The 25168-nt window shown below is 52.0% G+C and overlaps 2 protein-coding genes across 4 annotated transcripts; both read left to right on the top strand.

Annotated features, from left to right (window-relative positions):
* Nucleotides 1-571: 571 nt before the first annotated feature.
* Nucleotides 572-5209, top strand: HIPK4 (homeodomain interacting protein kinase 4). The gene is made up of 4 exons (XM_048492893.1): nucleotides 572-2148; nucleotides 2192-2444; nucleotides 2552-2671; nucleotides 4769-5209. Exons 1-4 carry the CDS (start codon nucleotides 780-782, stop codon nucleotides 5037-5039), a joined length of 2013 nt encoding a protein of 670 aa, XP_048348850.1. The 5' UTR covers nucleotides 572-779; the 3' UTR covers nucleotides 5040-5209.
* Nucleotides 5210-5992: 783 nt separating this feature from the next.
* PLD3 (phospholipase D family member 3) lies at nucleotides 5993-24965 on the top strand. 3 transcript variants are annotated; one of them, XM_048495280.1, is made up of 12 exons: nucleotides 5993-6157; nucleotides 8244-8324; nucleotides 13350-13412; nucleotides 14100-14254; nucleotides 14650-14833; nucleotides 16229-16349; nucleotides 16518-16645; nucleotides 16795-16995; nucleotides 19047-19186; nucleotides 20777-20942; nucleotides 23245-23344; nucleotides 23774-24965. In XM_048495280.1, the coding sequence occupies exons 2-12, from the start codon at nucleotides 8298-8300 to the stop codon at nucleotides 23971-23973; spliced, it is 1485 nt and encodes a 494-aa protein (XP_048351237.1). In that variant the 5' UTR covers nucleotides 5993-6157; nucleotides 8244-8297; the 3' UTR covers nucleotides 23974-24965. The 3 variants fall into 3 exon arrangements, with proteins under 3 accessions (XP_048351237.1, XP_048351238.1, XP_048351239.1); XM_048495281.1 differs by lacking the exon at nucleotides 8244-8324; XM_048495282.1 differs by lacking the exons at nucleotides 16229-16349; nucleotides 16518-16645.
* The last annotated feature ends 203 nt before the right edge of the window (nucleotides 24966-25168 follow it).

Genomic DNA, 25168 nt, shown 5'->3' with positions numbered 1-25168 from the left:
CCAAAAGCCTGTAAAATGCACAATAATGAAATGCAGTCCATTTTGTGAAATATGTCTGTCTTCCATCAGACATACCATAGTAGGGGTTGGGGGTGAGCCAGGAAGGAGCAGCTACCTTGCATGAGTCTCTGTGCTGGAGGCTCTCAAACTTTGCAGAAATATCTCCCTTCCATGGAAAAAAAAAATCTCTCACCATACCTCTCCAAATAGCGAAGCAAAATGGTGCACTGTTCATCTGACCTCAGCTTCAAAGTCAGGCAGCAGGAATGAGCCAGAAGCAAGACAGGCCTGCAGCCCTGCTTCCACGGCAGGCAAGAGGAAGGCTTCACATGCTGAGGATCAGGGCCACACTTGCGCACCTGCTCAGTCAAGGAGGGAGGGAAAAGAGGAGGAAGGCCCCCTTCGTTTGCGGAAACCAAACTTTAGCCAAGAGCACTCCACCAGCATCCAGAGATACCGTAGGTTCCCCAGGGAATCTGAAATCTCTGAAAGTGGACCTGTTCTGAATGTGGGAATGAGGCCTTGGTCCTTTGGGGTGATTATTTGAAGGAAACAGCTGCAGGGAGGGGGCAGTCCTGTCAGCAGTTCCAAAGTGGGGGAGGCCACCAACTTCCACAACAGAACCTTTTTAACGCGGCAACTTTGGAACCAAGCTGACTGTGACATCACCTGCTGTTCCAGAGAAGGGTCGGAGTTCTCTCTGCTCCAAGAAAGCTGAACCTCTGTTTGCAAGAAGCCACTTTGCATCCGTGTTTCTGAGTTTGGGCAAGCCCAGAACGATGGTCACAATTCAGTCGGCGTCTGACTGCTACGACGTGTTCGAGATCCTGGGGAAGGGCACATTTGGGGAAGTGGTAAAGAGCTGGAAGAGGAGCAGCGGGGAGATGGTGGCCATAAAGATCCTGAAGAATGACTCCTACCGGAGCAGGATCATCAAGAATGAGCTGAAGCTGCTGCAGACCATGACAGAAGTGGATGCAGAGGAGTCACACATTGTCCAGTTTCACGAGTTCTTCCATGACGAGCTCAAGTTCTACCTGGTCTTCGAACTCCTGGAACAGAACCTCTTTGACTACCAGAAAGAGCACAACTTCTCTCCTTTGCCTGTCCGGCACATACGCACAGTGACCACACAGGTGCTAAGAGCCCTGTCCAAGCTGAAAGAGCTGTCCATCATCCATGCAGACCTGAAGCCCGAGAACATCATGCTAGTAGACCAGGTCAGATACCCTTTCCGGGTCAAGGTGATCGACTTTGGCTCGGCCAGCATCTTCAACGAGGTGCGCTATGTCAAAGAGCCATATATCCAGTCCAGGTTCTATCGGGCTCCAGAGATACTGCTGGGCTTGCCGTTTTGTGAGAAAGTGGACGTGTGGTCCTTGGGCTGTGTCGTGGCAGAGCTCCACCTTGGCTGGCCCTTGTACCCGGGGAACAACGAGTATGACCAGATCCGGTACATCTGCGAGACTCAAGGGGTGCCCAGGCACACCCTTCTCAACGCAGCCAGGAAGGCCCACCTTTTCTTCAAAAGGGGGCAGCATCAAGACTTGGTCAACACCTGGCAGCTGAAAACCCCAGGGGAGTATCTGGCAGATACCAAGGTGAAGTCAGTGGAGCGGAGAAAGTACGTGCTGAAGTCTCTAGACCAGATGGAGACACTGAACGTCCACAAGATGATCTACCCAGACACCGAAGCCTTGGCCGAATACTTTGATCTGCGGAGCATGGTGGAGCTCATCAAGAGGATGCTGACCTGGGACTCCCACGAGCGCATCACCCCCGGTGCAGCTCTGAAGCACCCCCACATAACGACGCAGCCGCTCAAGCAGAACTACAGCATCACCCAGTATTACCAGGCATGCCTGCGGAGCCTGCAGGACTCGTTGCCCAACAGCAGCAAGGCTGGGGGGGGGGAGGAGGAGGAGGAGGGCATGCAGGTGTACGGTGCTGTAGAAGAGGAGCACTTTTATACCACGCAGGAGTCCTTCCCAGAGGAGAATGCCCACAGTGTCCAGCGGACCACCAGCCAAATGGACGACCTGAGCCTGGCCGAGGCCGGTCAGGACCTGCCCTTAACGGTGTGGGACGAAGGAGGGCTTTACATTGTTCTCTCCAGTTCTGGCAGAGGCTTAATCTCCTCTGGTCCACGTACGAACCTCCACTAAAATCCTTTGCCTGGGCGGTGCATGAGCAGGTTTCCATCCTGCCTACTACAGGAACCGGCAAAGTAGTCCCAAGCACCGCAGGGCATCCCGCCACGCCCAGGCTGACCTCACCTTCAACAACCTCATTCTGCTGGGACAGAGCTCCCCTGAGGATGCGGCCGACTGGGAGAAGGGCAGCAGCGGCAGCGCCACGTCCCTGCCAGAGCCCAGTGTCAGGGAGGGCCTGAGGCTTTCACCGACCGTGCAGGTAACAGGAACTACTCGACTCATCTGGCTATGGTGAAACAACGCTCCATGGTAATGGCGGGGGGGGGGGTGCGGTCAGACAAGGGTGCAGGACCCTCAAACACAGGTTAGAAGTACAGTTAACCCCTGCTTTGCTCCAGCAAGCCAGGCTCCTGGTCCATCTCACCCCGGCCGGGGGTGCAGCTAGTTCAGCCCGCTGGTGGCCCCGGTGGCCAGCCCTGTGCCTTGGTGGGGGGTCCAGGAGCAGGGAACGAAGACAGGTCTTGATAAGACACTTTCAGACAAACCAGGACTCTGCTCCAACTTCTCTTGAAGTCAGTTCAGCTCTGGGCCCTGGGCAAAGGTGTCCCCTCTCCAACCTCCAGAAAGCGTGCAGCCACAATGCTGGCCAAAGACGTGTTTCAACACTGGAATCAAACACACGCACCCAATCTCCTTCCTTCCCTGTTGGCTTTTAAAAATGATGCATGTAGGGTAGGGAAAGGTGCCTCCAATGGGGGCAGGGTGTGTGTGCACGCACGCATGTGTGTGTGTCCTTGACATGTGATCCAGGCTGCTGGCCTCAGGAAGCCATTTGGGGAGGCACAGAAGGCTTCAAAGTACAAGAAATGAAAATGTAACAGCAATTAAAAAATTTAATCTCAAGTAACAGCAGAGCGTTGGCAGCACAAGGAAAGCCGCAAAGAACGGCTTTCATCAAAAGTTTCAGAGGGTCTGCAGTTAAAACCCCTAGATCCCAAAACAGCAGCCCCTGAAGGGCTAACAGGGTTTTTAGGGGAGAAGTCAACACTCCTTCTGTCTTTCATCTCCTGAAGGGAGCTCAGACTCTCCCCCCAGGAAAATAGGTACTGATTGAGCTTGGAAGAGGGGACCACGCACCGAGGCTCCCCAAAGCAGTCCTGGTGCTGCTGGAAGCCAGCCTGCCCTCCCTGCACAGCGGGCATTGAAACAGGGTCACTCCAACCGACCCAAGACCTTGGGAGTGGGGGAAGGGCTGTTGCAGATGGAACAATTGCACGGACTCTGTGGGGCTTCAAAGGCCAAAGTTAGCTTGAGAAAACTACAAAAAGCAGTTGCAACTGAGTTAGCACTGGGGTAGTATGATGGAAGCCACTGGCACCAGACGGAAGTGTGAATCCAGCAGTTTGCACAGCTGGAGTGTCATACAGTCTTCAAAGGCAGTCTTGCATAGAGGGCATGACATGAGTCTGTTCCAGAAATCCCGGAGGCAGGGATACCACCAACAAGGCCTTAGTCCCTGACACAAGAACTTTGGCTTTTTAGTCACCCTCTACCAGCAATGGCAGCTGGGTCAGCAGCTCAGCAGGAAAAAATGACAAAGAGGCATTTCTACTGGTTGTTGTGGGTTTCCGGGCTGTGTGGCCATGGTCTGGTAGATGTTGTTCCTAACATTGCACCTGCATCTGTGGCTGGCATTTTCAGAGGTATATCACAGAGAGAAGTGTGTTAACACCTGTAAAGATGCTGGCCACAGATGCAGGTGGAACATTAGGGACAAGATCTACCAGACCACGGCCACACAGCCCGGAAACCCACAACAGCCAGTTGAATCTGGCCATGAAAGACATGTTCACCTTTTCTAGAAACCAACTGAGTGAGGGTGGGAGGGGCTGGCAGAGGAGTGAAAGGGTGAAAAGCAGAATCTCCCCCTGGTTCTGAAGTTATCCTTAGCGTGTGGGGGCAGGGGGGGGGGGCAGGAAGCACAGGTATTGGTGCCCTTGACTGTGCAATGGCAGCAGCAGCAGCAAAGACAAATGCAGCAGGGCCCCTTCTCCTGGATGCCTCCAGATCCACTTTGGAGCTGCCTCGCCTCTGAACATGGTCCACGGCCCCCTGGCTGAGTGGTCTGGAGAGAAAGTGCAGCCCTGGGGCAAGAGAGCCAACTTGGTGTAGTGGTGTAGAGAGCAGGTGCACTCTAATCTGGAGAACTGCATTTGATTCCCTGCTCTGTCACTTGAGCTGTGGAGGCTTATCTGAGGAAGTAGAGTAGCTTGTGTGCTCCAACACATGCCAGCTGGGTGACCTTGGGCTAGTCACAGTTCTTTGAGGCTCTCTCAGCTGCACCCACCTCACAGGGTGTTTGTTGGGGGGGGGGGGGAAGGGAAAGAAGATTGTCAGTCCTTTTGCGTCTCCTTGCAGGAGACTCCAATCCAAACTCCTCCTCTGCTCCTTCTTGCCCAGTGCAGAAGGCCTGCTGGAACGGGGGTGTTGGGAGACAGAGATCCCAGAAATCCCAGGTGGTGCAGAAATCCCACAGAGGGAGGAGCTTCTGGCGCCTGCTGCTGCTGCTGCTGGGACTCTCCAGGCAGGGCTGTGGGGCTCCCCCCCCCCGGAAGGGGGCTGCGCGCAAGCAGCCCAGGAGGGCGGGGGCAACAGCCAGGCCGGCGAGTAACGCGTGTCCCCCTCTCTCTTTGGCAGCAAGCGCCCCCGGAGGTCCTTGAGCCGGCCGCCGCCCCGCGGCCCCACATCTGGCAGCCCCACGATGACTGGCTGGTGCAGCCCGGCCTGGAGAGGAGCGCCCTCCCGCCGCCGCAGGCGCTGCTCCAGGGCCCTCGGGGCCGCCCGGCGCTCCAGCCCTTCCTGCAGCACATCGCCAGCCACCACTGATCGGCGGCCCAGCAAGAGGCGGCGGCGGCGGCGGCGGCGGCGGCGGGGGGAGGGCGACCGGCCCGCTCGCTCGCTCGCCCGCCCGCCCGCCGACGACGACGACAGAGTCCTTCGTAGCCCCGGAGATTTAGAGGCGGGTCCTGGCTGCGGAGCCGCGTGCGCTAATAAAAGCCCCCTTCCTATTACCGAGCTGGTCGTCCGAGCGCTGCGGCCGGGGGCGACGCGGGGACCGGCGGGGCCGGGCGGGGGGCGGCAGCAGCACAGCCGCCGCTCGTGGCCCACCTGGCTCCAAGGGCCGAGGGGGCGGCCGCCGGCTCCGCTGCACGTCTGTCGGGGGGCAGGGGCCGGGGCCGGGGGGGCGCGCGCGCGGAGGCGCCCCGGACAAGCCGCGCCATGCAGAGCCCGGGCCGTGCCTGGTGGGTTGGCTGGAGGGCCGCCACGGACCCCGGGACGCCCTGCCCCTCTCCCCGGGCGAGGGGGACGCAGAGGCGGGGGTATTGCCGGCACGACCCTCCCCCGCGAATGTTTTCGCCTCAGTATCTGCGCTCCGCTCTCCACGGACAGGGCCGGGGGAGCCCCACAAGCCTCCCGGGTAGGACCAGCCGCGCCGTCGGCAGTGCTCTCCTCTTCCTCCCGAGGGGTCGGCCCGGCGCTTTGCACGCGGTCACTCAGCGGCCAGCAGGCCCCGTCGTCGTGGCCCCGGGCGCCTGGGTCCGCGTCCGCAGGAGCGCAGCCGAGGGGGGAGACGCCGCGCACAACTACGAGGGGCGGCCGGATCGGGGCCCGGACTCGACCAGCCCGAAGGCCGAGCGGGGGCCAGACTACCGGTGCTACGCCGGGGAAGCAGCCCAGCCGGGGCGGAAGAAGCACCGGCGCTGTGGCGGTGGGCGGAGCCCCGTGTGGGCGTGCCCGGGAGGCCGCTCGGCCCCTTCCAGCCCGCCCCGGGGGGCGGGGGCGGGGGCGGGGCCCTTGCAGGTCGGTTCCGCAGAGCCCTGCAGGTGCGCCGAGCCGGGCCTCGTGAGACGTCTAATCCCGGGAACGCCTCGTAGAGCCCCGGCTCGGGAGCGCCGTCGCCAGAGTGGCCAGCAGGAATCCCATTAGGGCCACCTTCTCAGCGGGTGAGAGGAAAAGCAGTGGTCGGGGGGGGGTCCGGCCCTGCTGGAAGGAAGGGAGGGACTCTTGGGGGGCTGGCCAGGAATGAGGGTGGGGGAGGAAAAGAGCAGTGTTGGGGGAGAGGGTGTGGCCTCAGTAGACGTTGCAGCTTCAATCCATGACATCTGCAGGTGAAAAGACCTTGGAGAGCCACGACTGACTCCGGAGTAGACAGCCCTGACTTCCATGGGCCAGGGCAGGGTCTGATTCAAGGGGTGGGAGCTCGGCACCTCTTGTGTTGCGCCCGGTTGTGGCATGGGGGCTTGCTGGCGTCCCTGGGTCTTCCACTATTCCTCCCTGAGGGCCAGGAGAGCAGCAGCACCCCTTTTCCTCAGTGGGCGCAGGCAGGAGTGGATGAAGGCCTGGCCTGGGAAACCAGTGGCAAAGAAAGAGCCCTCAGAGGACAGTGGGAATCTCAGCGGATGCCCATCAGCAGGCTTCGCCAGGTCAGCTTCCTGCTCAGCCCCGCTGCGACCCCCGTGCGAGGCCACTCTTCTTTGCAAAGAAGGCTTCTCGGCCCATAAACAGGTCTGGGCTACTTATTTGGAAGGGCTGGGAGAGACTTTGGCAAAGGGGCTCATGAGGACCCAGTTCAGGACTGATCCCAGCTGTTAGGGTCCTTGGCTATATTGAACTGGGCAGCAGAGGGAACCACCACGTGATCACACCACTGAGGATCTGCAGCTCTTTTGGGGACTCCCATTTAAAAAACATATCTGCCTGTGGCCTGTCTCCCAACAAGAAGAGAGGTAAACCAGGAAGGAATCGCACGCTGCTGGCATTCCCGTATTCCCCAGAAGAAAGCAGACCTTTCATTTTTAGAACATTTATTTGTGGGTCACAAAGAGAAAACTGACATGGGTGGAAGGAGGACAGAGCAAAAGCTGATGGGTGGGGGGTGGGGTGACAGCACCCTGGATATCCTTACTGGCTAACAATCCAAGGAGGCAAATTTGAACCCCCTCCTTCACTGGCTGGGATTCTTCTTCTTATTGTTATCAATTTAACTTAGTATACCGCTCTACCCCCTGAAGGGCTCAGGGATGGGGATGGACCAGAAATGGAGAAACCAGTAAATGGCTGAAGAGCTTTGGATTTCAAAGAGCCAGTCTGGGAGGAGGGCCCTTCAGGCTTCTGGAAGGCTGTCCTGTGAGTCACCTTCTGACTCAAAAAGGAAGGAAGCTGAATCCAAGTCACTCCGAAGGCTTTGGGAGCTGAAAGGATCCTCTCGAAGGAACACAGAACGGGGTGTTCATGTTTTCCCTCTTTGGCTGGATGTTACAGAGCAGTTCAAAGGGGAAGGCCCCAGGCTGTGATGGGAAGTCCTATTTCCACAACTGCAGCCCTGCTCTTGGGAAGTTCCCACAGAACAGAGCACTATAGCACATGCTGAATAATGCCCTTTCAGAGACTATTTGCAAGTGGATTTTGTTGCTTCACATAGTCAAATCTTGATGCAAGTGGTGGATGGAAGGTGTTTTTTCAGTGTAAGACTTTTGAATCCTTCCTCCCACTGTGAGCCAAACCAGCTTGGAGGCTGGGCAAGGTTTCCACTGGGTGAAGGAACTGGGTCCAGTTGATCAGTTCAGTTGCCACAGCTGGACTTCCAGCCAGTGACCCCAATAGCCCCTGTGGCCTGTACCTCAGCTGGCTGGCATGGGGCAGGGAAGGAGGAGACACCCCCCCCCAGGAATGCAGCTGTTCTCAACAGCCTGTGAGACAAGCAGAATGTGGGGGTCAGTTTAAATCCACAGAGGGAAGCTTTATCCAGTTCCCAACCTGCGTTACAATCCTTGGAGGAGCAAATCCCCCACCCCAACTGGCAGCGCAGGCCCATCCTTTGGAATGCAAAGAGGCAGGCGGCATCCTGGCCCCGGTTGGTGCTGCTGCCCAGAGTGCGGCACTCCTCAAAAGTCCCAAGAACAGCATCCCTCGCAGTGGGGCACAGGGGGAGGGGCTTGCTGCAGAGGGTGCTCTTTTTCTTGGGCAGTGTGCAGATCCCACAGGCCCTGCAAAGAAGGAGCAAAGACGCAGCCACTTTGTCCTTTGCAGGTTCTCTGGTCTGGTGGCTCATCCTGCCTCTGTGGCCCCAACATTCCAGAATAAATGAAGACCTGTGGAACATACCAGCAGGTAATCCCAAACGACCTCATTCAGATTCGTAGTGGATTACAAAATGTAAAGAACAAAACTGCAGCAGGATTAGGATTAGAAATGGAGAAAATGCAAACAAAAACCCTTTCCTAAGGCACATAATGCTATGCAGAAAGTGACTTAAAGGTAGAAGGCGATGCCATAAAAGCAAAGTGGTACGGACAATAAACATTGAAGTAGACTACACTCGGATTGTGGAGCTACATCTAAACCATGCCATACAGTATATGATCAACAGATCCATGAAGTGGAGCCAGGAACAGACAGGGGATTTCTCTGTGAACTTGAAGGAAGTCCCCTACCAGTGGGGAATTAAACAATGGCCCAGTGAGCTCTCAGTGGCCATTTTGGAGGTGGTTAAGCAACCTGGACAGTATGGTCATTTCCGGGGCGTGGGGGGATCAGAAGTGGGCTTGGAAGCCAATCTGCTGTATTTTCCTGGTAGGTTTGAAGATGGTTTGTAGGTTATGTTTTTTCATCAGTTTCCCTATTTAATATGTGATTCCCTTGATGTATGGTAGAAATATTTTTCCTGTGGTGGGCTGTTTCTCCTCAGTCCTCTGAGTTTCTCTTGGTTTTAAAGCTCTTCTGATTTCCGTTGTGGAGTAGCCATTAGCCTGCAGAGCCCAGTCTAGATGATTGATTTCATCAGGGAGGAGGTGAGGTTCACAAATTTGTTTTGCACGATCTGTCAGAGTTTTGATTATACCCCTTTTCTGTTGTGGATGTTGGTTGGAGTTTTTATACTGGTCTGTGTGGGTCGGTTTCCTGTATATTGTGTGGCCCAGTTGATGGTTGGGTCTGTGAAAGACCAAGACATCTAGAAAAGGCAGATTCCCTTCTTTTTCAGTTTCCATGGTAAATTGGATGTTTGGGTGGATGTGTTAAGGTGGTCCAGAAAGTTCAGCAGTTCCTCCTCACCATGGCTCCAGATTGTAAAAGTGTCATCCACAAATCGGAACCAAGTTGCGGGTTTCCTGGGTGCTGTTTCGAGGGCTTGTTTCTCAAAATGTTCCATGTAAAAATTGGCTATCGCCGGGCTGAGGGGGCTTCCCATGGCTACGCCATCGGTCTGCTCATAGTAATCATTGTCCCATTGGAAGTAGCTGGTTGTTAGGCAGTGTTGGAACAAAGCTGTCATGTCGTCTGGAAAAATCTGGCTGATCAGTGCGAGTATGTCTTTCACTGGAACATTGGTGGACAGTGAGACAACATCGAAGCTGATAAGTCTGGGTTGAGATGGAGATTGCTAATTTTTTCAATGAAGTGGTCTGAGTTTTTAACATGTGTTGTAACTGTGAAGCCAAAAATCCACAAGGACTCCATCCCACTCAGACCTATTGTGAGTGTGATTGGTTCCCCCACATATGTACTGGCAAAATTTTTGACTTCACAGTTACAAAGCCACATTGGACACACTCATCGGCCAGATTTTTCCAGACGACATCACAGTTTTGGTTTTGATTTGTGGATGACACTTTTACAATCTGGAGCCATGGCAAGGAGGAACTGCTGCTCCAACCATCCGCAACAGAAAAGGAGTATAATCAAAATTCTGACAGATCGTGTTCGGATGCTACACTCAGCAAAGGACAAGAGAGACCCCCTAACTTCTGCAGGAGTCTATCGCATACCCTGCAGCTGTGGAAAGGTCTACATAGGAACCACAAAACGCAGCATTCAGACTCGTATTAAGGAGCACGAAAGACACTGTCGGCTTAACCATCCTGAAAAATCTGCAGTTGCAGAACATGTCTTAAACAAAACTGGACATAACATTTTATTTGAAAACTATGAAATTCTGGACAATTCAGAAGGTTACTATGTCAGACTGCACAGGGAGGCCATTGAAATTCACAAACACCAAGACAACTTCAACAAGAAAGAAGAGACTCTGAGAATTAACAAAGCTTGGCTACCAGTACTTAAAAACACCAGAAGCAAAAGCCAGGGGCATTCTAAGTTCATGGACAATGGACTCCACTCAAACACCGGATTTGCATTCACCAATACTGCTGCTGCTGCAGGGAATGCAAATGTGAATAACTCCCTGGACTGAAAACCCCCACCCGCAATACTATACTATCAACCACACCTTTGCATAGCAAGTTCCACCCAAACACTTACTAATTGGTTCCCCACCTGGGGACATGACAATTTATACTCCTCTAAAACATTCCCTTCTCACTGGACACAGTGTGAAACAGACTTCCCTCTGTGATACACTTCTGAAGATGCCAGCCACAGATGCAGGAGAAACGTTAGGAACAAGATCCACCAGACCACGGCCACACAGCCTGGAAAACCCACCCCAATGAGTTTAATACAGTTCTAATGTTTTATGGCTGAACTTGGAAAATCCTCTGACATCAAACACAGCAGAGAAGAGCTGGGGCGGGTGGGCTCAGTTTCTTAAACTAGTTCAATTATACATTTAGTGAGATTCAAGGAGGCGATATTGAATACCACCTTTCCCCCTCTGCTGGAAGATTATATACAGTAAAGTCGACAAGAGCAGTGATCAGAAGTGAATTACAGAATAATTAGGGAACATTCCTGCTGATGGGTAGAGGGGCGATGGATCTGTGTGACATTCTCTCCGTGACCTCCGCCCACCCTGGATATGATAACAATACTCATATTTGGAGGCCCAACCTGTACGGCAGCTCAAAAGTCAGAGATCAGGCATTGGTTGTGCCCTGCGGGAAGCCAGTACGTGCCATGGATGAGGACTCCTCTGTGCAAGTCAGGCAGCTTCTCCTCAACCCACAAAGCCTTTCATGGCCTGCCCCCCCCCCCCAGATGGGGGAGGGCCTCTTCTTCTGTGCTCGGCCATAACAGCTTCCTGTCCACACATGTTCACCGTAGTGGTCCCTCCACACCTTGTGGAAGTGCCTGCCTGAGGAGGTCAGGAAGGCTACCCCGAAGCTATCAGTTCCCAAAATGCGTAAAACAGAAATTTTCAGAATGACAATTTCAGAAAGGAATGAGAACGGCAGGGCAGTGGGACAGCTCAGGAGTCCTGTTTTGACAGGGAAAAAAGCTCAAATTGGCTTCCAAGCCCACTTCTGAACCCACCCATGCCCTGGAAATGACCATTCCAATACTGCCCAGGTTGCTTCACCAGACCACGGCCACACAGCCCGGAAAACCCACCACAACCAGTTGAATCTGCCTGTGAAAGCCTTTGACAATACATTGTATTAAACTCCACAGAGGAATCAGATCATGGCAAAGAGAAATTCAGCAAGAAGGAAAGAAGCAGACTTGCATACAAATATTGTGATAATTCAGATGGTATTTGGCTGTTTGACAAGATTTCAGTTTGTTACAGATTTATAAATTCTTTGAAATGAAATAGACTTCTGAATGTTATACAGCTTAGACTTGCACTCAGAGGTTCCTGTGTAAACTCTGGTGCCCCAAATCTGGAACAAATGGAATAGTCACTCAGCTCCTCTTTTCTCTTCAGACTTCCACAAACTATAGGATCATTTCAGGACTTTTGTACTAAATCTACCTCAGAACTAAGGAATGGGAATTCTTCTCCCACTTGAAGTTTAAATTCCTCTCTTGGCTAGAGACTGGACCATCTCTGCCGCTCAACCAGCTCCCTCTGTCTAAGCACAAAGGTCAGGAGATGAACTAGTTCTGTTTCTAAAACTTGGACTGGAAATTCTTCTTACCCTAGAAGTTTATTCCCTCTTTGGCTAGAGCAGGGTCCTTTCCCCAAAAAACTCTTTTCCTTCCAACACCATAGTCTATACACAGACATTAAACATGTCTGAACGCTCCAGTTCCAAGAATTCCAGTCTCACAATCCTGTCAGCAGCTCTGACTCTGTTCAAAAGGCCTCCCTCCCTCCCTCCCTCCCTCCCTCCCACACACACCACACACACACACACACACACACACACACACACACAGAGGCTTTGTGAGAATTAACTCTTCATAGTCAATTTTTTCCTTGCCTCTGTATGCTCCTGTTCTACCGATTTGATGGTCCAGAAGCAGGACCTGGTGCTGCGCAAAGCCCAGTCAGTCCAGTGCCAGGAGTGACAGGTGTAGAAATGTTTATTTTGAGCTGCAGTTAAAATAGGCAACTGACCAAAGGCAGGGCAACATTATACTCAAAGTTCAGAGGTTATATGGTCAGATACATGTCAATCACAAACCATTATTGATTGAATCATTTTTAGCTAACCGTTTACATAGGATAATAGGTGAAGCCCCCTTCAGATGATTTCATACGTCCCTGACCGGAAAATGGGGGCTTCAGCGGGTATTAGGGGTGGAGATTTTGCCTGGCTGATGAGACCAGGGGCAACATTCCAATACAGTTGAAAATAAAACTCTTCCCTGTCAGGTCATATAGCAATAAGCTGGTATTTTGGCTTGTCTCTTATCCTGGAGGAGGAAAAGTCTAGTTTGTGGTCTATCTGAATATTTTATGTTCCTCAAGTATCCTTGATGTGCAGGAGGGGCCTGCAACTCCCCACTGAGCTATTGCCTGGGGCCTAGGCCAAAAAGGGCCATCCATACTTCAAACCTCTTTTGATATGGGTACAACCAGAGTTGAGCACCCATAAGCCATATTTACTACCCGTATAGTATTTATACATACCATAGGTATGTGTAAAGGACAAAATGCCAGTAAACAGGAAAAAAAACTGCTATTCCTTCGGGCCTTGTTATAATAAAATAATTTATGAATACCTACCATCTAGCTTTCTAGGCAAGCTAAAGTGGACTTCTAACCCATCCTGGCTGCTGCCTCATTCCTAACTTTGAAGTAGCATTTTGCAAGATGGAGTTTTTATGCACTGTTTTGCTGAGGTCAGTCACTCCAGGCCTAGGTCAGAGTCCACACAATTCAGCAGCCCTTTCAGTGTTCCTTCACAGGTCCCTGAAGTCATGCTCTGACAGGCAACACCATAGGCTATCAGTAGAGCAGGCTGTGCTGCTGGACTGGGACTTCTTTGATTTCTTGCTCCTTCCTTCCAGCTGAAGATCCTGCAGAGCACTGAGGAAGAGCAGGGCCCTGCTGCCCGGCTGCCCCCTCTTCAGGTTAGTTTCCTTTGCAGAACCTTCTGGTTGCTGCTGAGCCAGCTGAGAAGACGCTGTTGGTTCAGGGTGTTGCTGCAACAGAAAATGTGACATGATTTGATGATTCCAGGCATCCCACTTCAGTGGGGCACCTTATGTGGGTGAGAATGGTGGGAATGCTCCAGGAGCAGCAGTGGCATAGTGGCTAAGAGCAGGTGCACTCTAATCTGGAGGAACCGGGTTTGATTCCCAGCTCTGTTGCCTGAGCTGTGGAGGCTTATCTGGGGAACTAGATTAGCCTGTGCACTCCCACACACGCCAGCTGGGTGACCTTGGGCTAGTCACAGCTTCTTGGAGCTCTCTCAGCCCCACCCACCTCACAGGGTGTCTGTTGTGAGGGGGAAGGGCAACGAGATTGTAAGCCCCTTTGAGTCTCCTGCAGGAGAGAAAGGGGGGATATAAATTCAAACTCTTCTCCTCTTCTTCTATCCTCCTGAGGATGGGACTGATCTTTGGTGGTATTTTACTTTCTAAATAATGACAATAAAAAGTGTTCAAGAAGAAACCCCCAAAAGTTCTCTGGCATCGCCCCTGGCACCGACTGGGGATCTCACCATCCCAGCAGGGAAGGAAGGGGGGGAGGGCGCCCGATGCCTGAGGGGGGCTTCTGGGGTTGAGCCTTCTCCACCTCTCCTTCCCCCCTCTCAGGGCTTCCGCTGCATCTTGGTGATGGCCATAATGGGAACCCTGCTGGTGGCTGCCCTCCTGGTTTGCACCTCCCTCCTCCCCTTCCATGGTTCAACTCAAGGAGGAAATGTGATGACTTCTTCCTACCTGGATGACACTTGCACTGATCCCTGCAGGTGAGAGCTGGCCTCCTACTTGGCTCCCTCTGGCTTTCAGATATTGTAGCTTTTGCCCGGTGGAGCTCCCGTGTCCTCCTGGGTGGAAATCAAAATTAACTCCTGACAACAGAAGCTGGCCAGTCAGCCAATTCCTTCCCACTGAAGCAGAAGCCCATTGTGCCCCCATCAGATAAAATGAGCACTGGCAGTCTGGAGCAAGGCTCTCTGGTGCTGGATGAGAAACTCTGGCATGACCTGAGAGCGGCGGGGAGGGGGGGCACAGAATACCCTGGGGAGGGACTGATGGAACAAGTTGGGTAGGCAATGTGGGGCTTGGGGTGGCAGGGTCCTCTGTACCTCCGGAGGGAGCTACCACTCCACCCACTTCATTCAGAGGCCCTTCCTCTCTTTAGGATCATGCTGGTGGAAAGCATCCCCGAAGGGCTGGTGTATGAGGATAACAGCACCACTAGTCCCTCCACCTTTGAGGCCTGGTGGAATCTTCTGGCTAATGCCAGAAGCACTGTGAACATTGCATCTTTCTACTGGTCCCTCCAAAACAAAGACACACATACTTGGGATCCCTCGGCCATCCAGGTAAATTGTCAGAGCCTCTTCTCCAGGGATGTTTCCTGCCAGGTGTGGGGGTTGGCTGGTTGTTGTATTGGGAAGGAAGAAGCCCCGGGCTGGAAATCCCAAAGGGAAGCTCTACGCCACACAGGTGTCAAACTCACGGCCCTCCAGATGTTATGGACCACAGTTCCCATCATCCCTTGCCAGCGTGATGCTCACAGGGGATGATGGGAACTGTAGTCCATAACATTTGGAGGGTTGCGAGTTTGACAACTATGCCAGCAGCCTTCTCACCTGCAAAGCAACATTTGTGGATGAAGGGGATGGTGGCAAAGCAGCTCTTGGGCCTTAAACCACTGGATTTGCCCCCACGAGCTCAGCACCATCAGAAGATCCTCTTGCAAACAAGCATGTAAGTGCACAGTCTCAAAGCCCCCTTCAGCCTCGGAGCCTGTCAAAGGGCCCTTTGAGAGAGGAAAGGGGAACATCCATTGGTTTGGCATCTGGATAGTAAAGACTTTGATAAAATTCAGAAGCCATGTCACAGCAGTGAAACGGTATTTTTCCAAATCTAGAAGATCTAATTCTTTCATGGTGGTAACAGCTGAAAGCCACTGTGGTCAAAGCATATTAGACAGCGTTGGTTGGATTTGTTAAAAAAGCAACAAAGAGGAGGAAATCCAGAATGAAATCAAGAGCGGTTTTGTGTGCAGCGGCAGACTGGCCTGGGCGCTCCCAGAATGCTTGTTGGCCATTCGCCCCCAAGCAGCAGCCAGTCCAGCTCAGTGGGGCCTGACCTTCCAGTCTGAACACGGATTGGGTGGGAGACACCTCCAAACAACTGTACACTATCCTTGGGCAGACTGTGTGGGCCTTCCAGCCAAAAGGCGTTAGTTATGAAGAGTCTTTTGGGTCTGCAGTTCACATGAACAAGATGCCCGCCCCCCCCCCGCCCCCAGTGGAAAGAGGGTGTTCCTCTTTCAGGTTGAATGAAATGGCCCTAGCATACCTTCCACACAGGAGCAGTGGGGCTGCTTCCTGGCAAATTGCTGCCCCAGGTTGCATCACCCCCCTGCTAGGTCCTGGGGCAGTGAAAAATCTCCTTGTGCTGTCCCCAGTTGGGTGTCAAAAGCCCCACAGGGCTTCAGAGTATCCCGGGGGGGGGGGGGGCTGCCTTGGACCCAGCCAACAGAGGCAACAGTTCAGGGGGTGAAGAAGCTGGCTGGCATCCACCCTGGTTGCCTCCTCCTGCAGTGCCAGCGGAAAGCAGGCTGAGCCCCAGCGGCAGGGCAAAAGTCTTGCCTCATGGGGGCACCACAGTCACTTTCTCCAGACGTGCAGGACGGCCGTGTATGGAGGGTCACTTCTTCTGCCTCTTGTGGATCTTAGCCCCCCTTTGAATCCTTGTTTTAAAACCAGGGGGAAGAAATCCTGGCAGAGTTGCTGAAACTATCCAAGAGAGGCATCACTACACGGATTGCTGTCAATCCCCCTTCCACCAGCCTGCCCAGCATGGACCTCTGGTCTCTTGAACAGAGCGGTGAGTTCAGGCAAAGGCTCGCTGGGTCTCAAACCCCTTTTGCCATCTCCACAGGGAGGTGCACGTGCACCCTGAAAGGGGCCCCTGCTGCCAACAGGAGGGTGAGTTGGAGACTGGTGCCCAGTGCTAGCCAGAGCTCAACGGCTGACCCCCTCTGCATTCTTCCAGGAGCTCAGGTTCACATAGTAGATCTTCCAAAGCTGACGTCTGGAGTCCTTCACACCAAATTCTGGATTGTGGACCAGATGCACATCTACCTCGGGAGTGCAAACATGGACTGGCGAGCCCTCACACAGGTGGCATGTCCTTCCGGCCTAGGAGCCTGAGTGCTCCTACAAGGGGTTGCAGGGAGCTCGGCTGTGCCTCTGGGACCTCGTGGGATGGCTCCGTGAGGTGGCCACGTACTCTCTGCTGGCTGCAGTGATGTCTTCCACTTGTTCTTCAGGTGAAGGAGCTGGGCATAGCTGTCTACAACTGCAGCTGCCTGGCCCAGGACTTGGGCAAGCTGTTTGAAGTATATTGGGCCCTCGGATGGCCTAACGCCACCATCCCCTCCCCGTGGCCTGCCAACTTCTCCACCCCCTACAACAAGGAGGCACCCCTGGGCCTGAAACTGAACGGCACGGATGCTGCGGTGTACCTGTCGGTGAGTTGGCCCCTGGTGCAGTGCAGGCAGGCTCTCTTCTCTAGTGACCCTTGGTGGGGCTTTGGCAATCCTGTGTCACCTGATCAGGCTCTCCCCTGAAAGCTTGGCTCGCCTCCTCTCTTAAAACCTCCCTTTGCCTCATGCTATTATGATAGGAAGCCCAGCATGGTGGCCCGGATCCAGGGAAGAGGCCATGTGTGAAGAGAACACTCTGTCGGCTCCCAGATCTGTTCATTTTGGCTGATGCCTTTTTTCTGGGCTCCATTGTCTGGAGCGCCACAAACTAGGGTGGGGGTTGGCAGCCTTTACGATCAAAAGAGTCATTTTTACAAACACACCAAGAAAAAAAACCTGTCTGGAACCACAAAACGTATTTGAACCTCATAATGAAGGTAATGCCGTCAAATGAGTCTAAATTCGCCTATCAACATATTAGGTCTAATTAAGCATTAATTAATGTTTTACCACATATTACTTTACTCTGCAGTGGACTGTTTGTTTGTTAGATACTTTAACTTTGCATTTCCATTACAATAATCCCATGTTTTGTTGTATTTATGAATAGCCTGCAGGCAATAATAATGTCAGACTATCCAACCAGCAGTACAGTCAAGATAGTCTGGGCAATGACGTTTTTAATACAGCACACAATAAAGAAATTCACCAGCACAAAACACACTGATTATCATAAACACAGATGACTTTGAAAAGGAGTTAGACAAGCTTTTGAAAAAAACCTTCCTTGGAGGTTTGTAAAGAGAGGCTGGATGGCCATCTGTCAGGAGTGCTTTGATTGTGTGTTCCTGCCTGGCAGCGTGTTGGACTTGATGGCCTTTGGGGGTCTCTTACAATTCTATGATTTTGTGATAAGCTCATGGGGAGGGATGTTTTTGGCCGTGTCAGCTAAACAGAGCCTCCAGGTTCAGTGGTACTACACCTCTGAGCATCAATTACTGGAGAACGTTGCAAGGGAAGGCTGGTGCATTTAACCTTGCAAATATGGGATTCCCAAATATAGATGGACCTTGACCTGACCCAGTTAGGCTTTTCTTAAATGTTGCCAATCCCATTTGCCTGCATGCCTTGAAAATGACAAGGGGAAAAGTAATAAATGCCTTCCCAGAGGATAAATACCTTTGTACTTTCCTCAAGCCCCAACCCCCTTTACACCTCAAGTTTAGTTCTTTCCCCTGCAGCTTCTGCCTCAACAAGATTATCCAGCGTGATGTAGTAGTTAAGAGCAGGTACACTCTAATCTGGAGAACCGGGTTTGATTCCCTGCTCTGCTGCTTGAGCTGTGGAGGCCTATCTGGTGAACCTGATTAGCCGGTGCACTCCGACACATGCCTGCTGGGTGACCTCCTCCTCCTCCGTCTTCGTCTTCTTCGCCGACCACCATTCTGCCCAGCAGATGCCTCCCCATCCTCCCTGTGTCCCACAGCAGCTCCAGCCACTGAGCTCTCCTTTCTCGCCAGCTGCCCACTTCTCCCCCCGTCTCACTGGCCATCTTCCCCTTGGCCTGGACATCCTCATTTATTGTTCTGCCAAAGCTCTCCAGGCAACCTGGGTTTGCAGGGGTTTTGCTGGACACTCCCAGAAGGAATGGAGGGTCCGATGACTGTGTGCTGACTCAGAACTGGCTCAGAGCTGGAGTGTGGGACCAGAAGGACAGCCAGCTGTCATGGCTGCAGTCCACAGGGTCCCTAGAGACAGAGCCAAGCAGCTGGTTGGGGCTGCAGCTCTCGGACTGTTCCTCCTGCCTGACCACGCAGCCTCCCCAGGCAATCAGCCTCCAGACCAGGCTGTGCCTCCTGCGCTGCTCTGCCTGACCAGCTGTCTGCTTGGGTGGAGAGCCACTGTTACGTGGCAAAACAGCTGCATGTGGTTTCAGAGCTGCAGGTTGCAGACCCCAAATTAGGATACTGCATACAGAGGTGAGGGGTGAGGGGGCTGGACCAGTGCTTCCTTGCTGTGCCCGAGGCAATAGTCCTTGAACAAATGTGCCTACACCTAATCTTTGGTCTCTTCTCTTTCATTTATGCTGCCTCCAGAGCTCTCCCCCAGCTCTGTGCGCCACGGGGCGGACTGGAGACCTCGAGGCTTTGCTGAGCGTCATCGACAGGGCCCAGAAGTTTGTCTACGTGGCTGTGATGAGCTACTTGCCCATCATGGAGTTCTCGCATGGCAGGAGGTAATCACTGGCTTGCAGGTAGCGTGCTGCACCCCTTTGAGCCCGCCTGCCTCCAGTGTTCAACCCTGCCCCTGCCTCTTTTCCACCAGCAGTAAAACTTGCGAGGATATGAGGGACTGCCTTTTGCCCAGGAGCTGGGGGGCTTGTGAGGAGGGTGTGATGGAGATGCCCTTCCCCAGCATGTGGCAGTCAGGTACGCTGCTCCTGTCTTGAGTATCTCCATTTAGCTCGCTTGGCTGATGACATGGCTCCCAGGAAAAAGATATTCCAGCAGCCAAGATGGAGCACACACCCCTGCTTCTCTAGTTCCCCCTTTTCAAGGAATTTCCCAGAGCTGACGGGTGACTGGGTATTGCTTTTGCAGAAGAACCACAAAACTAGATTCTGTGTCACTGAGGCACTGCTTATGGGGCAGCCCCAGATCCCAGCTTCAGTATAAGGAGACAGGCTACAAAAGAGCCCCAATAGAGTGCCTAATGGAGCCAAAGGCCATGCAATCCCACCCCCTGCTGGATGGGATTCTTACCAGGAACCCAAAAATGCTGAGAAGTCTGATAGCTGTCTGTTAAAGTACATAAAATATACATTTTACTGTACTGGGCTTGACTCTTATCAATAGAAAACTATACAGTGGAACCTTGGTTTTCATTGCCTTCAGTTTTCATCAGTTTCGGTTTTCATCAATTTTTTCAGTGAAAAATTTGTCTCGGTTTTCCTCGATTTGCAGTCAAGTGCGGGGGTTTGTGGAGAAAAATCACCCGAAAAAAGCTGTTGCAGGCCGTGTCTGCAACGTTTAATGACAACGTCTTGCCCCATTTCAGACAAATCTTAAAGAGGCGTCAGAAACAGACCTCTTTGGACAGCTTTCTGGTGCGACATTGGTCCACTGGCTCTGAAGCTGGTCCTAATGTTATTGTTTGTTACTGTTTTCAGCATTAAATACTATGTGTTTTGGGTATGTTTTTTGGAGTGCCTAGAATGGATTAATTGGATTTACATTGATTCCTATGGAAAAGTTTGCCTCAGTTTTCATCGGTTTCAGTTTTCATCAATTCTTTTCGGACGGATTACCAACGAAAACCGAGGTTCCACTGTACATAAAAATCTCAATAGAAACTATACATCAATTTCTAAAAACACATAAAATATCACAAAATGTACTACAAATAATGTGGTTATTTGTGGTATATTTTGTGATATGCTACATGTTAGATATTGATGTACCTTTTCTATTGGGATTTTTTTGTATCGTTTTCTATTGATAAGAGTCAAGCCCAGTGCAATAAAATGCATACTTAATATATTTTACCAGACATCAATCATACATCTCAGCCAATTAGCCAAGCTGGCAGGGACTGCTGGGAATTGTAGTCCATGAATATCTGAAGTGCCATAGGTTCGCCACCACTGTCCTAGTTGGTTTTTCAAGTTGGGTCTGGATTTATCCCCCCCCCCCTCCAAATTTCTTTGGCTGCAAATAGCCCTTCTCTTACCCCCAGGCATCTCATCTGAAGCAGCCCAAGGCCAGAGGGCAGGCCGGGTTCAGTGCTTGGAGACAATCCAAGGGATATTCTGGCTTGTCTTCCTTAGGTTCTGGCCAGTGATCGATGACCACCTGCGGAAGGCGGCCTATGAGAGGAGAATCCGTGTCCGCCTCCTGGTTGGCTGCTGGAAACACTCCAAGGCCACCATGTTTCCCTTCCTGCGGTCACTGGCAGCCATGCGGGACAATCGCACCCACTGCAGCGTGGAAGTGGTGAGGGCCCTATGGGGCGGAGGGTGGGGGAGGATTGGCCAGGACGTTGTGTTTCACTGGGGGAGGGCTGGGCCAGTTGTGCTCAAAGGCCCTGCTGTCCATTCAAAGCCAACCCAGAGAGCAGAGCTGTAACAGCAGGACCGGGTGCCCAGGCACCTCCTAACCAGGGCAAGGCTGGGTAGAGGACCAACAAGAGCCTCAGGATGCTGCCATCGCCTTCTCTGGCTTTCAGAATACCTTCAAGCACTCCTTCCGGGGTGCCCGTGTTCTCTGGGAAATGTGCAGCAGGGCAGCTGCAGCTGGAAACCTGAAGGGATGCTGTGCAATTGGAAAGTGGAACTGAATTTAGTTAAGGAACTCAAAGAAGTTGCTCGACTTTTCCCTGTCGATGGATAGAAGTATATTTGAACAGGGAAATACAAAAATCCAGTGCCCTGGCACCTGCCTACACCTGGCACCCTGTGTGCATCGTATCAAGCCTCCTTTGTTTTCCAAATTTTAAAATTTTATTGATTAAAAAGAGACAAACAAACAAACATATAACAGAAAATAATGGTACATTCCAATGTATTCCATATACAATTCATTTTAGTTGACTAATATCTTTAAACTAAAATCATTTATATGAGACCATCTTTGTGTCCCTTCTGGGTCATGAGACATCATTTCAAGGTGGTTACTTCCACTCCCCTAATTAACTCCCACGCCCACCATACAATCACACAGCTGCACTACAGACCAAACTATTTGGCCTTCACTAGCCAAGCAGAGGAGAGATTAGCAGTCAGGAAGCAGCAGAAGAATGGTTTCACACAGCAGATTCACACAGACCAGAGTTCCCATCCCCCAGGACTCAAGCAACCCCGAAACTACCCTCTTCTTGTCGGGTTGGGCTTTCAATGGCCGAATATCATGTTGTAGCCTGGGAGGGAGCATTGTAAATTAGCAGCATTCTCCTTCGATTACTCTGGGAGCCTGTGGTTGGCATCTGAGATTCGATGGGGCAGTGGACTAACTAGGGTGGGTGGAGGCCCAGTTCGTGAGTAACCAGGTTGAAATAGTTGAAGAGCCTTAGAAGTATGAGTAACAATGAAGACTATAGCATGGGTCTTCATTGTTACTCATACTTCTACTCAGATGCCCTCAACTATTGACCTGGTTGCCTTCTTTGTTACTCACAGACAAGGTTTCTCCACCCACCCTGGACACTCCAACAGATATATACTCCACTTGCTTTCCCAACATCAGATCCTCTGAAGATGCCAGCCACAGATGCAGGTGAAACGTCAGGAGAGAATGCTGCTAGAACACAGCCATACAGCCCGGAAACCACACAGCACCCCTACCCTCTTCTTATCTATCAACTTAATGGATATTAATATACTCCAAGAACAATTGCAGAAATATTAATCTTCTTAAATCACTTATTTAAATTAGTCCTTAGTTCATCTCATTGTAAATCTTGTTTTGTTTTTCTCTATCACTGAAAAGGGAGAAAGAGGTACAAAAAAAGTGTAGAGAAAGTGTCGGGTTGGTTTGAATACTGGGGGATGGGAAAAGGAGGTTCTGACAGAAAGGGACAAGTGGTTCCCATAAGTACATTGAAAATCATTCATTAAATTATATAATGACTACTTAGATAGAATAATGAACTAGGAAAGATCTTGGACTTGATGCCTCCTTTGTTTTCCTAGCGGAGACTAGGGTTCTTGTAGCCCCCATGGAAAAGGACAGACTGCTTGACTTTTGCTAGAGAAGTCTCCTTTTGAGCACTCCGTAGATGGGGCTCTTTTACCAGTGGTAGGAGAGAAGCCATGAAGTTTTCAAACTCCCATAGTTGAAGGTAAAATGATTTTACATCAAAATAGCACCAAATTAAACACACACACAAATTCCAGCAAACAGGTTTCTTGTGAATGAAGCTGCCTTGTTAACAGTTAAGTCCACCTGGACACGCTCTCCCCTTTTCTGCCTTTCTTCCATACACAATCTCTCAGCCTAACCACCCCTACAGGGTTGATGTGTGGATAACAAGGATGAAGGGGGAGCCCTGTATGTCACCTGGAGCTCCTTGGAGGAAAAGCAAGGTGGACCAATGCACTGAATACTTAAAAATCAGAACCTAGCTTTTCCCCTAATGGCTCCCTGCTGTTTAGAGGTGTGGTTCCTTCACTTTTTTGCGGGCAGGGCAAATAAAGGCTGTTTTTTCTGTACCGGCAAGCCCTGAAAGGCTGCCTGCGTGTTCCTTCTCTGCATGCCAGGCCTCCTCTGAATGTTCCCTTTCTCTGCTTTCCTCTTCCAGAGACTCTTTGTGGTCCCAGCAAATGAGACACAAGCCAAGATCCCCTATGCCCGGGTGAATCACAACAAGTATATGGTGTCAGACCAAGTGGCGTATATTGGTGAGTGACAGGAGAGCCCAGCAGTTGGGCAGGGCTGGGTTCGTCCCCCCACAAGAGATCTGTTTATGGGAATATGGGGAACTTCATGAAGCCAGAAGTGGCCTATTGTGAGTGGAGAAGGGAAGGGGGAGGCATAGTGGGAAGGTGGGGAGGCCAGAGTGAGACCCAAACAGCTAGTAGAACCGCCGCTTCCAAAACGACAGTTCAGCAAAGATCTGGAAACCAGAAAGAGCTTTGGAAGAGAAGTAGCAAGGCCGATGGGCAGGGGGTGGTCAGCTAGTTAGAGCCAGATTGCTCAAGACATTGGTTCAGCTTCAAAAAACCCTCAGACACTGAATCAAGCAGGGGCAGGTCTTCTGCTCGGGCTGGCATGGCCTCCCCAATGTCACTCCCTTAATATTTCTTCTCCTCCCCCCCCCCCACCCCCAGGCACATCTAACTGGTCTGGGGACTACTTTGTCCACACAGCCAGGTCTGCTCTGGTGGTCAATCAGAGCCAGGTGGAGGCTGGGGACCAACCAACTGTCCGTCATCAGCTGGAGGCTGTATTTGAACGGGACTGGAACTCGCGCTACAGCCGGGAACTGAACTTGCTGAGCCAGTCAGAGGATCTCTGTGGGGGCCACTGACCCAAGGTGCCCAGCCAGAGCTGGACTTCCTGGAGAACCAGGCCTCTCAGTGCTGATACTTCCCTGGGGCAAAACATTGAGCAAGAGGAGCAGAGAGCCATCTTCTTTCTTCCTCATCTTCCTTACCCTGCAGTGTTTCCAGACTCTGAAAAGCAGAGAGCTCAGCCTGCTGAGGGGCAGAGAAGGGAGGTGCCCTGCTGAGCTGACCGCAGTTCTCCCAAAGGATTTTGTTGCGGGGGTGGGGGCTGCTCTGCTTTTGAATCAAATTCAGCAAAATATTCTTTCAGGGGTGGGGAGGGGAGTCCTGTCTCTCTCTCCCCCTGTTTTCAACAGGCACATAAAGAACAGGTATAGAGGCAGATGGGGGGGGGGGGGGCAAAGTTGGCCATATTTCCTGGCCAGAAGACCCAGCGGCAGAACTGCCCACTGACCACTGGGGCTCTGCCTTTTCCTCTCCTCACCCAGCCCACAAAACTTTAACTTATAACAAATAGTAACTAATAATAAACAAGTGCCTGGGGTGGGGGGTGGAATTAAATGAAGCTCAGCCTGCCCTCTTTCTATGAAACTTGTGTTGAAGGCAAAAGGGTGGTGGGGGGGAGGGAAGTGCCCCGTCTGCCTACTGAGGACCAGGATTGGACCACAATGGGCCACGGTGGGGGAGGATCTCAGTACTGGTGGCTGTTAGGAATCAGGGCTAATATGTGGGCACAGAGGTGCACTGCTGGACTTTAAGAATGTTTCCCGAGGAGTCCTGCTGCACCTGCTCACGGCAATCCATGCAGTGGTCGAGGAGAACTTTTAAAAAAGTCTCGAAGCCCTCCCTACAATTCTTTTTTTACCCCCCAGCTTTGGAAGTGTGATAGATGAACCGGTTTTGCCTTTAAATTCCCCATTGTAGCAATTACAGTGGTGAGTTCCTGGGCTGTATTATCTATGGAACAGGAGCACATGCATGCTCTACAATAAATTATTTAATTGGTGGCCTCCCATTGAGTGCATTTGACCCACCTATCTGGATGTGAGGTGGGAAAATAGTGCCTGGGCACACTGCTCTAAGAAGGGCCACAGCTGCTGAGGAAAAGGGCTTGTTGCTGCCAAGGAGCAGTGATATCCAGTGGCCAGGTCCAAAGGCACCATGTCTAGAGGTCAACCCCCTGCCCAGCGCATGCCAAACTCCCCAGCCAGCTGGTGT

The sequence above is a fragment of the Sphaerodactylus townsendi genome, linkage group LG04 (assembly GCF_021028975.2).
Source record: "Sphaerodactylus townsendi isolate TG3544 linkage group LG04, MPM_Stown_v2.3, whole genome shotgun sequence".
In the NCBI taxonomy this organism is placed as follows: Eukaryota; Metazoa; Chordata; class Lepidosauria; order Squamata; family Sphaerodactylidae; genus Sphaerodactylus; species Sphaerodactylus townsendi.
The sequence above is the reverse complement of the archived record's forward strand: the minus strand, read 5'-3'. Positions and strand labels throughout refer to the sequence as shown.

What these genes read in the sequence shown, in the direction of transcription:
- PLD3 (XM_048495280.1), top strand. Translation starts at nt 8,298, where the DNA reads ATGAAGACCTGTGGAACATACCAGCAG. An exon ending in ACTTGCACTGATCCCTGCAG is followed by an intron (nt 14,255 to 14,649) that starts GTGAGAGCTGGC and finishes TCCTCTCTTTAG; the next exon opens with GATCATGCTGGTGGAAAGCA. An exon ending in GAGTTCTCGCATGGCAGGAG is followed by an intron (nt 19,187 to 20,776) that starts GTAATCACTGGC and finishes TGTCTTCCTTAG; the next exon opens with GTTCTGGCCAGTGATCGATG.
- HIPK4 (XM_048492893.1), top strand. Translation starts at nt 780, where the DNA reads ATGGTCACAATTCAGTCGGCGTCTGACTGCTACGACGTGTTCGAGATC. An exon ending in ACTCGACTCATCTGGCTATG is followed by an intron (nt 2,445 to 2,551) that starts GTGAAACAACGC and finishes GCTTTGCTCCAG; the next exon opens with CAAGCCAGGCTCCTGGTCCA. An exon ending in GGAGCAGGGAACGAAGACAG is followed by an intron (nt 2,672 to 4,768) that starts GTCTTGATAAGA and finishes CCCCCCCGGAAG; the next exon opens with GGGGCTGCGCGCAAGCAGCC.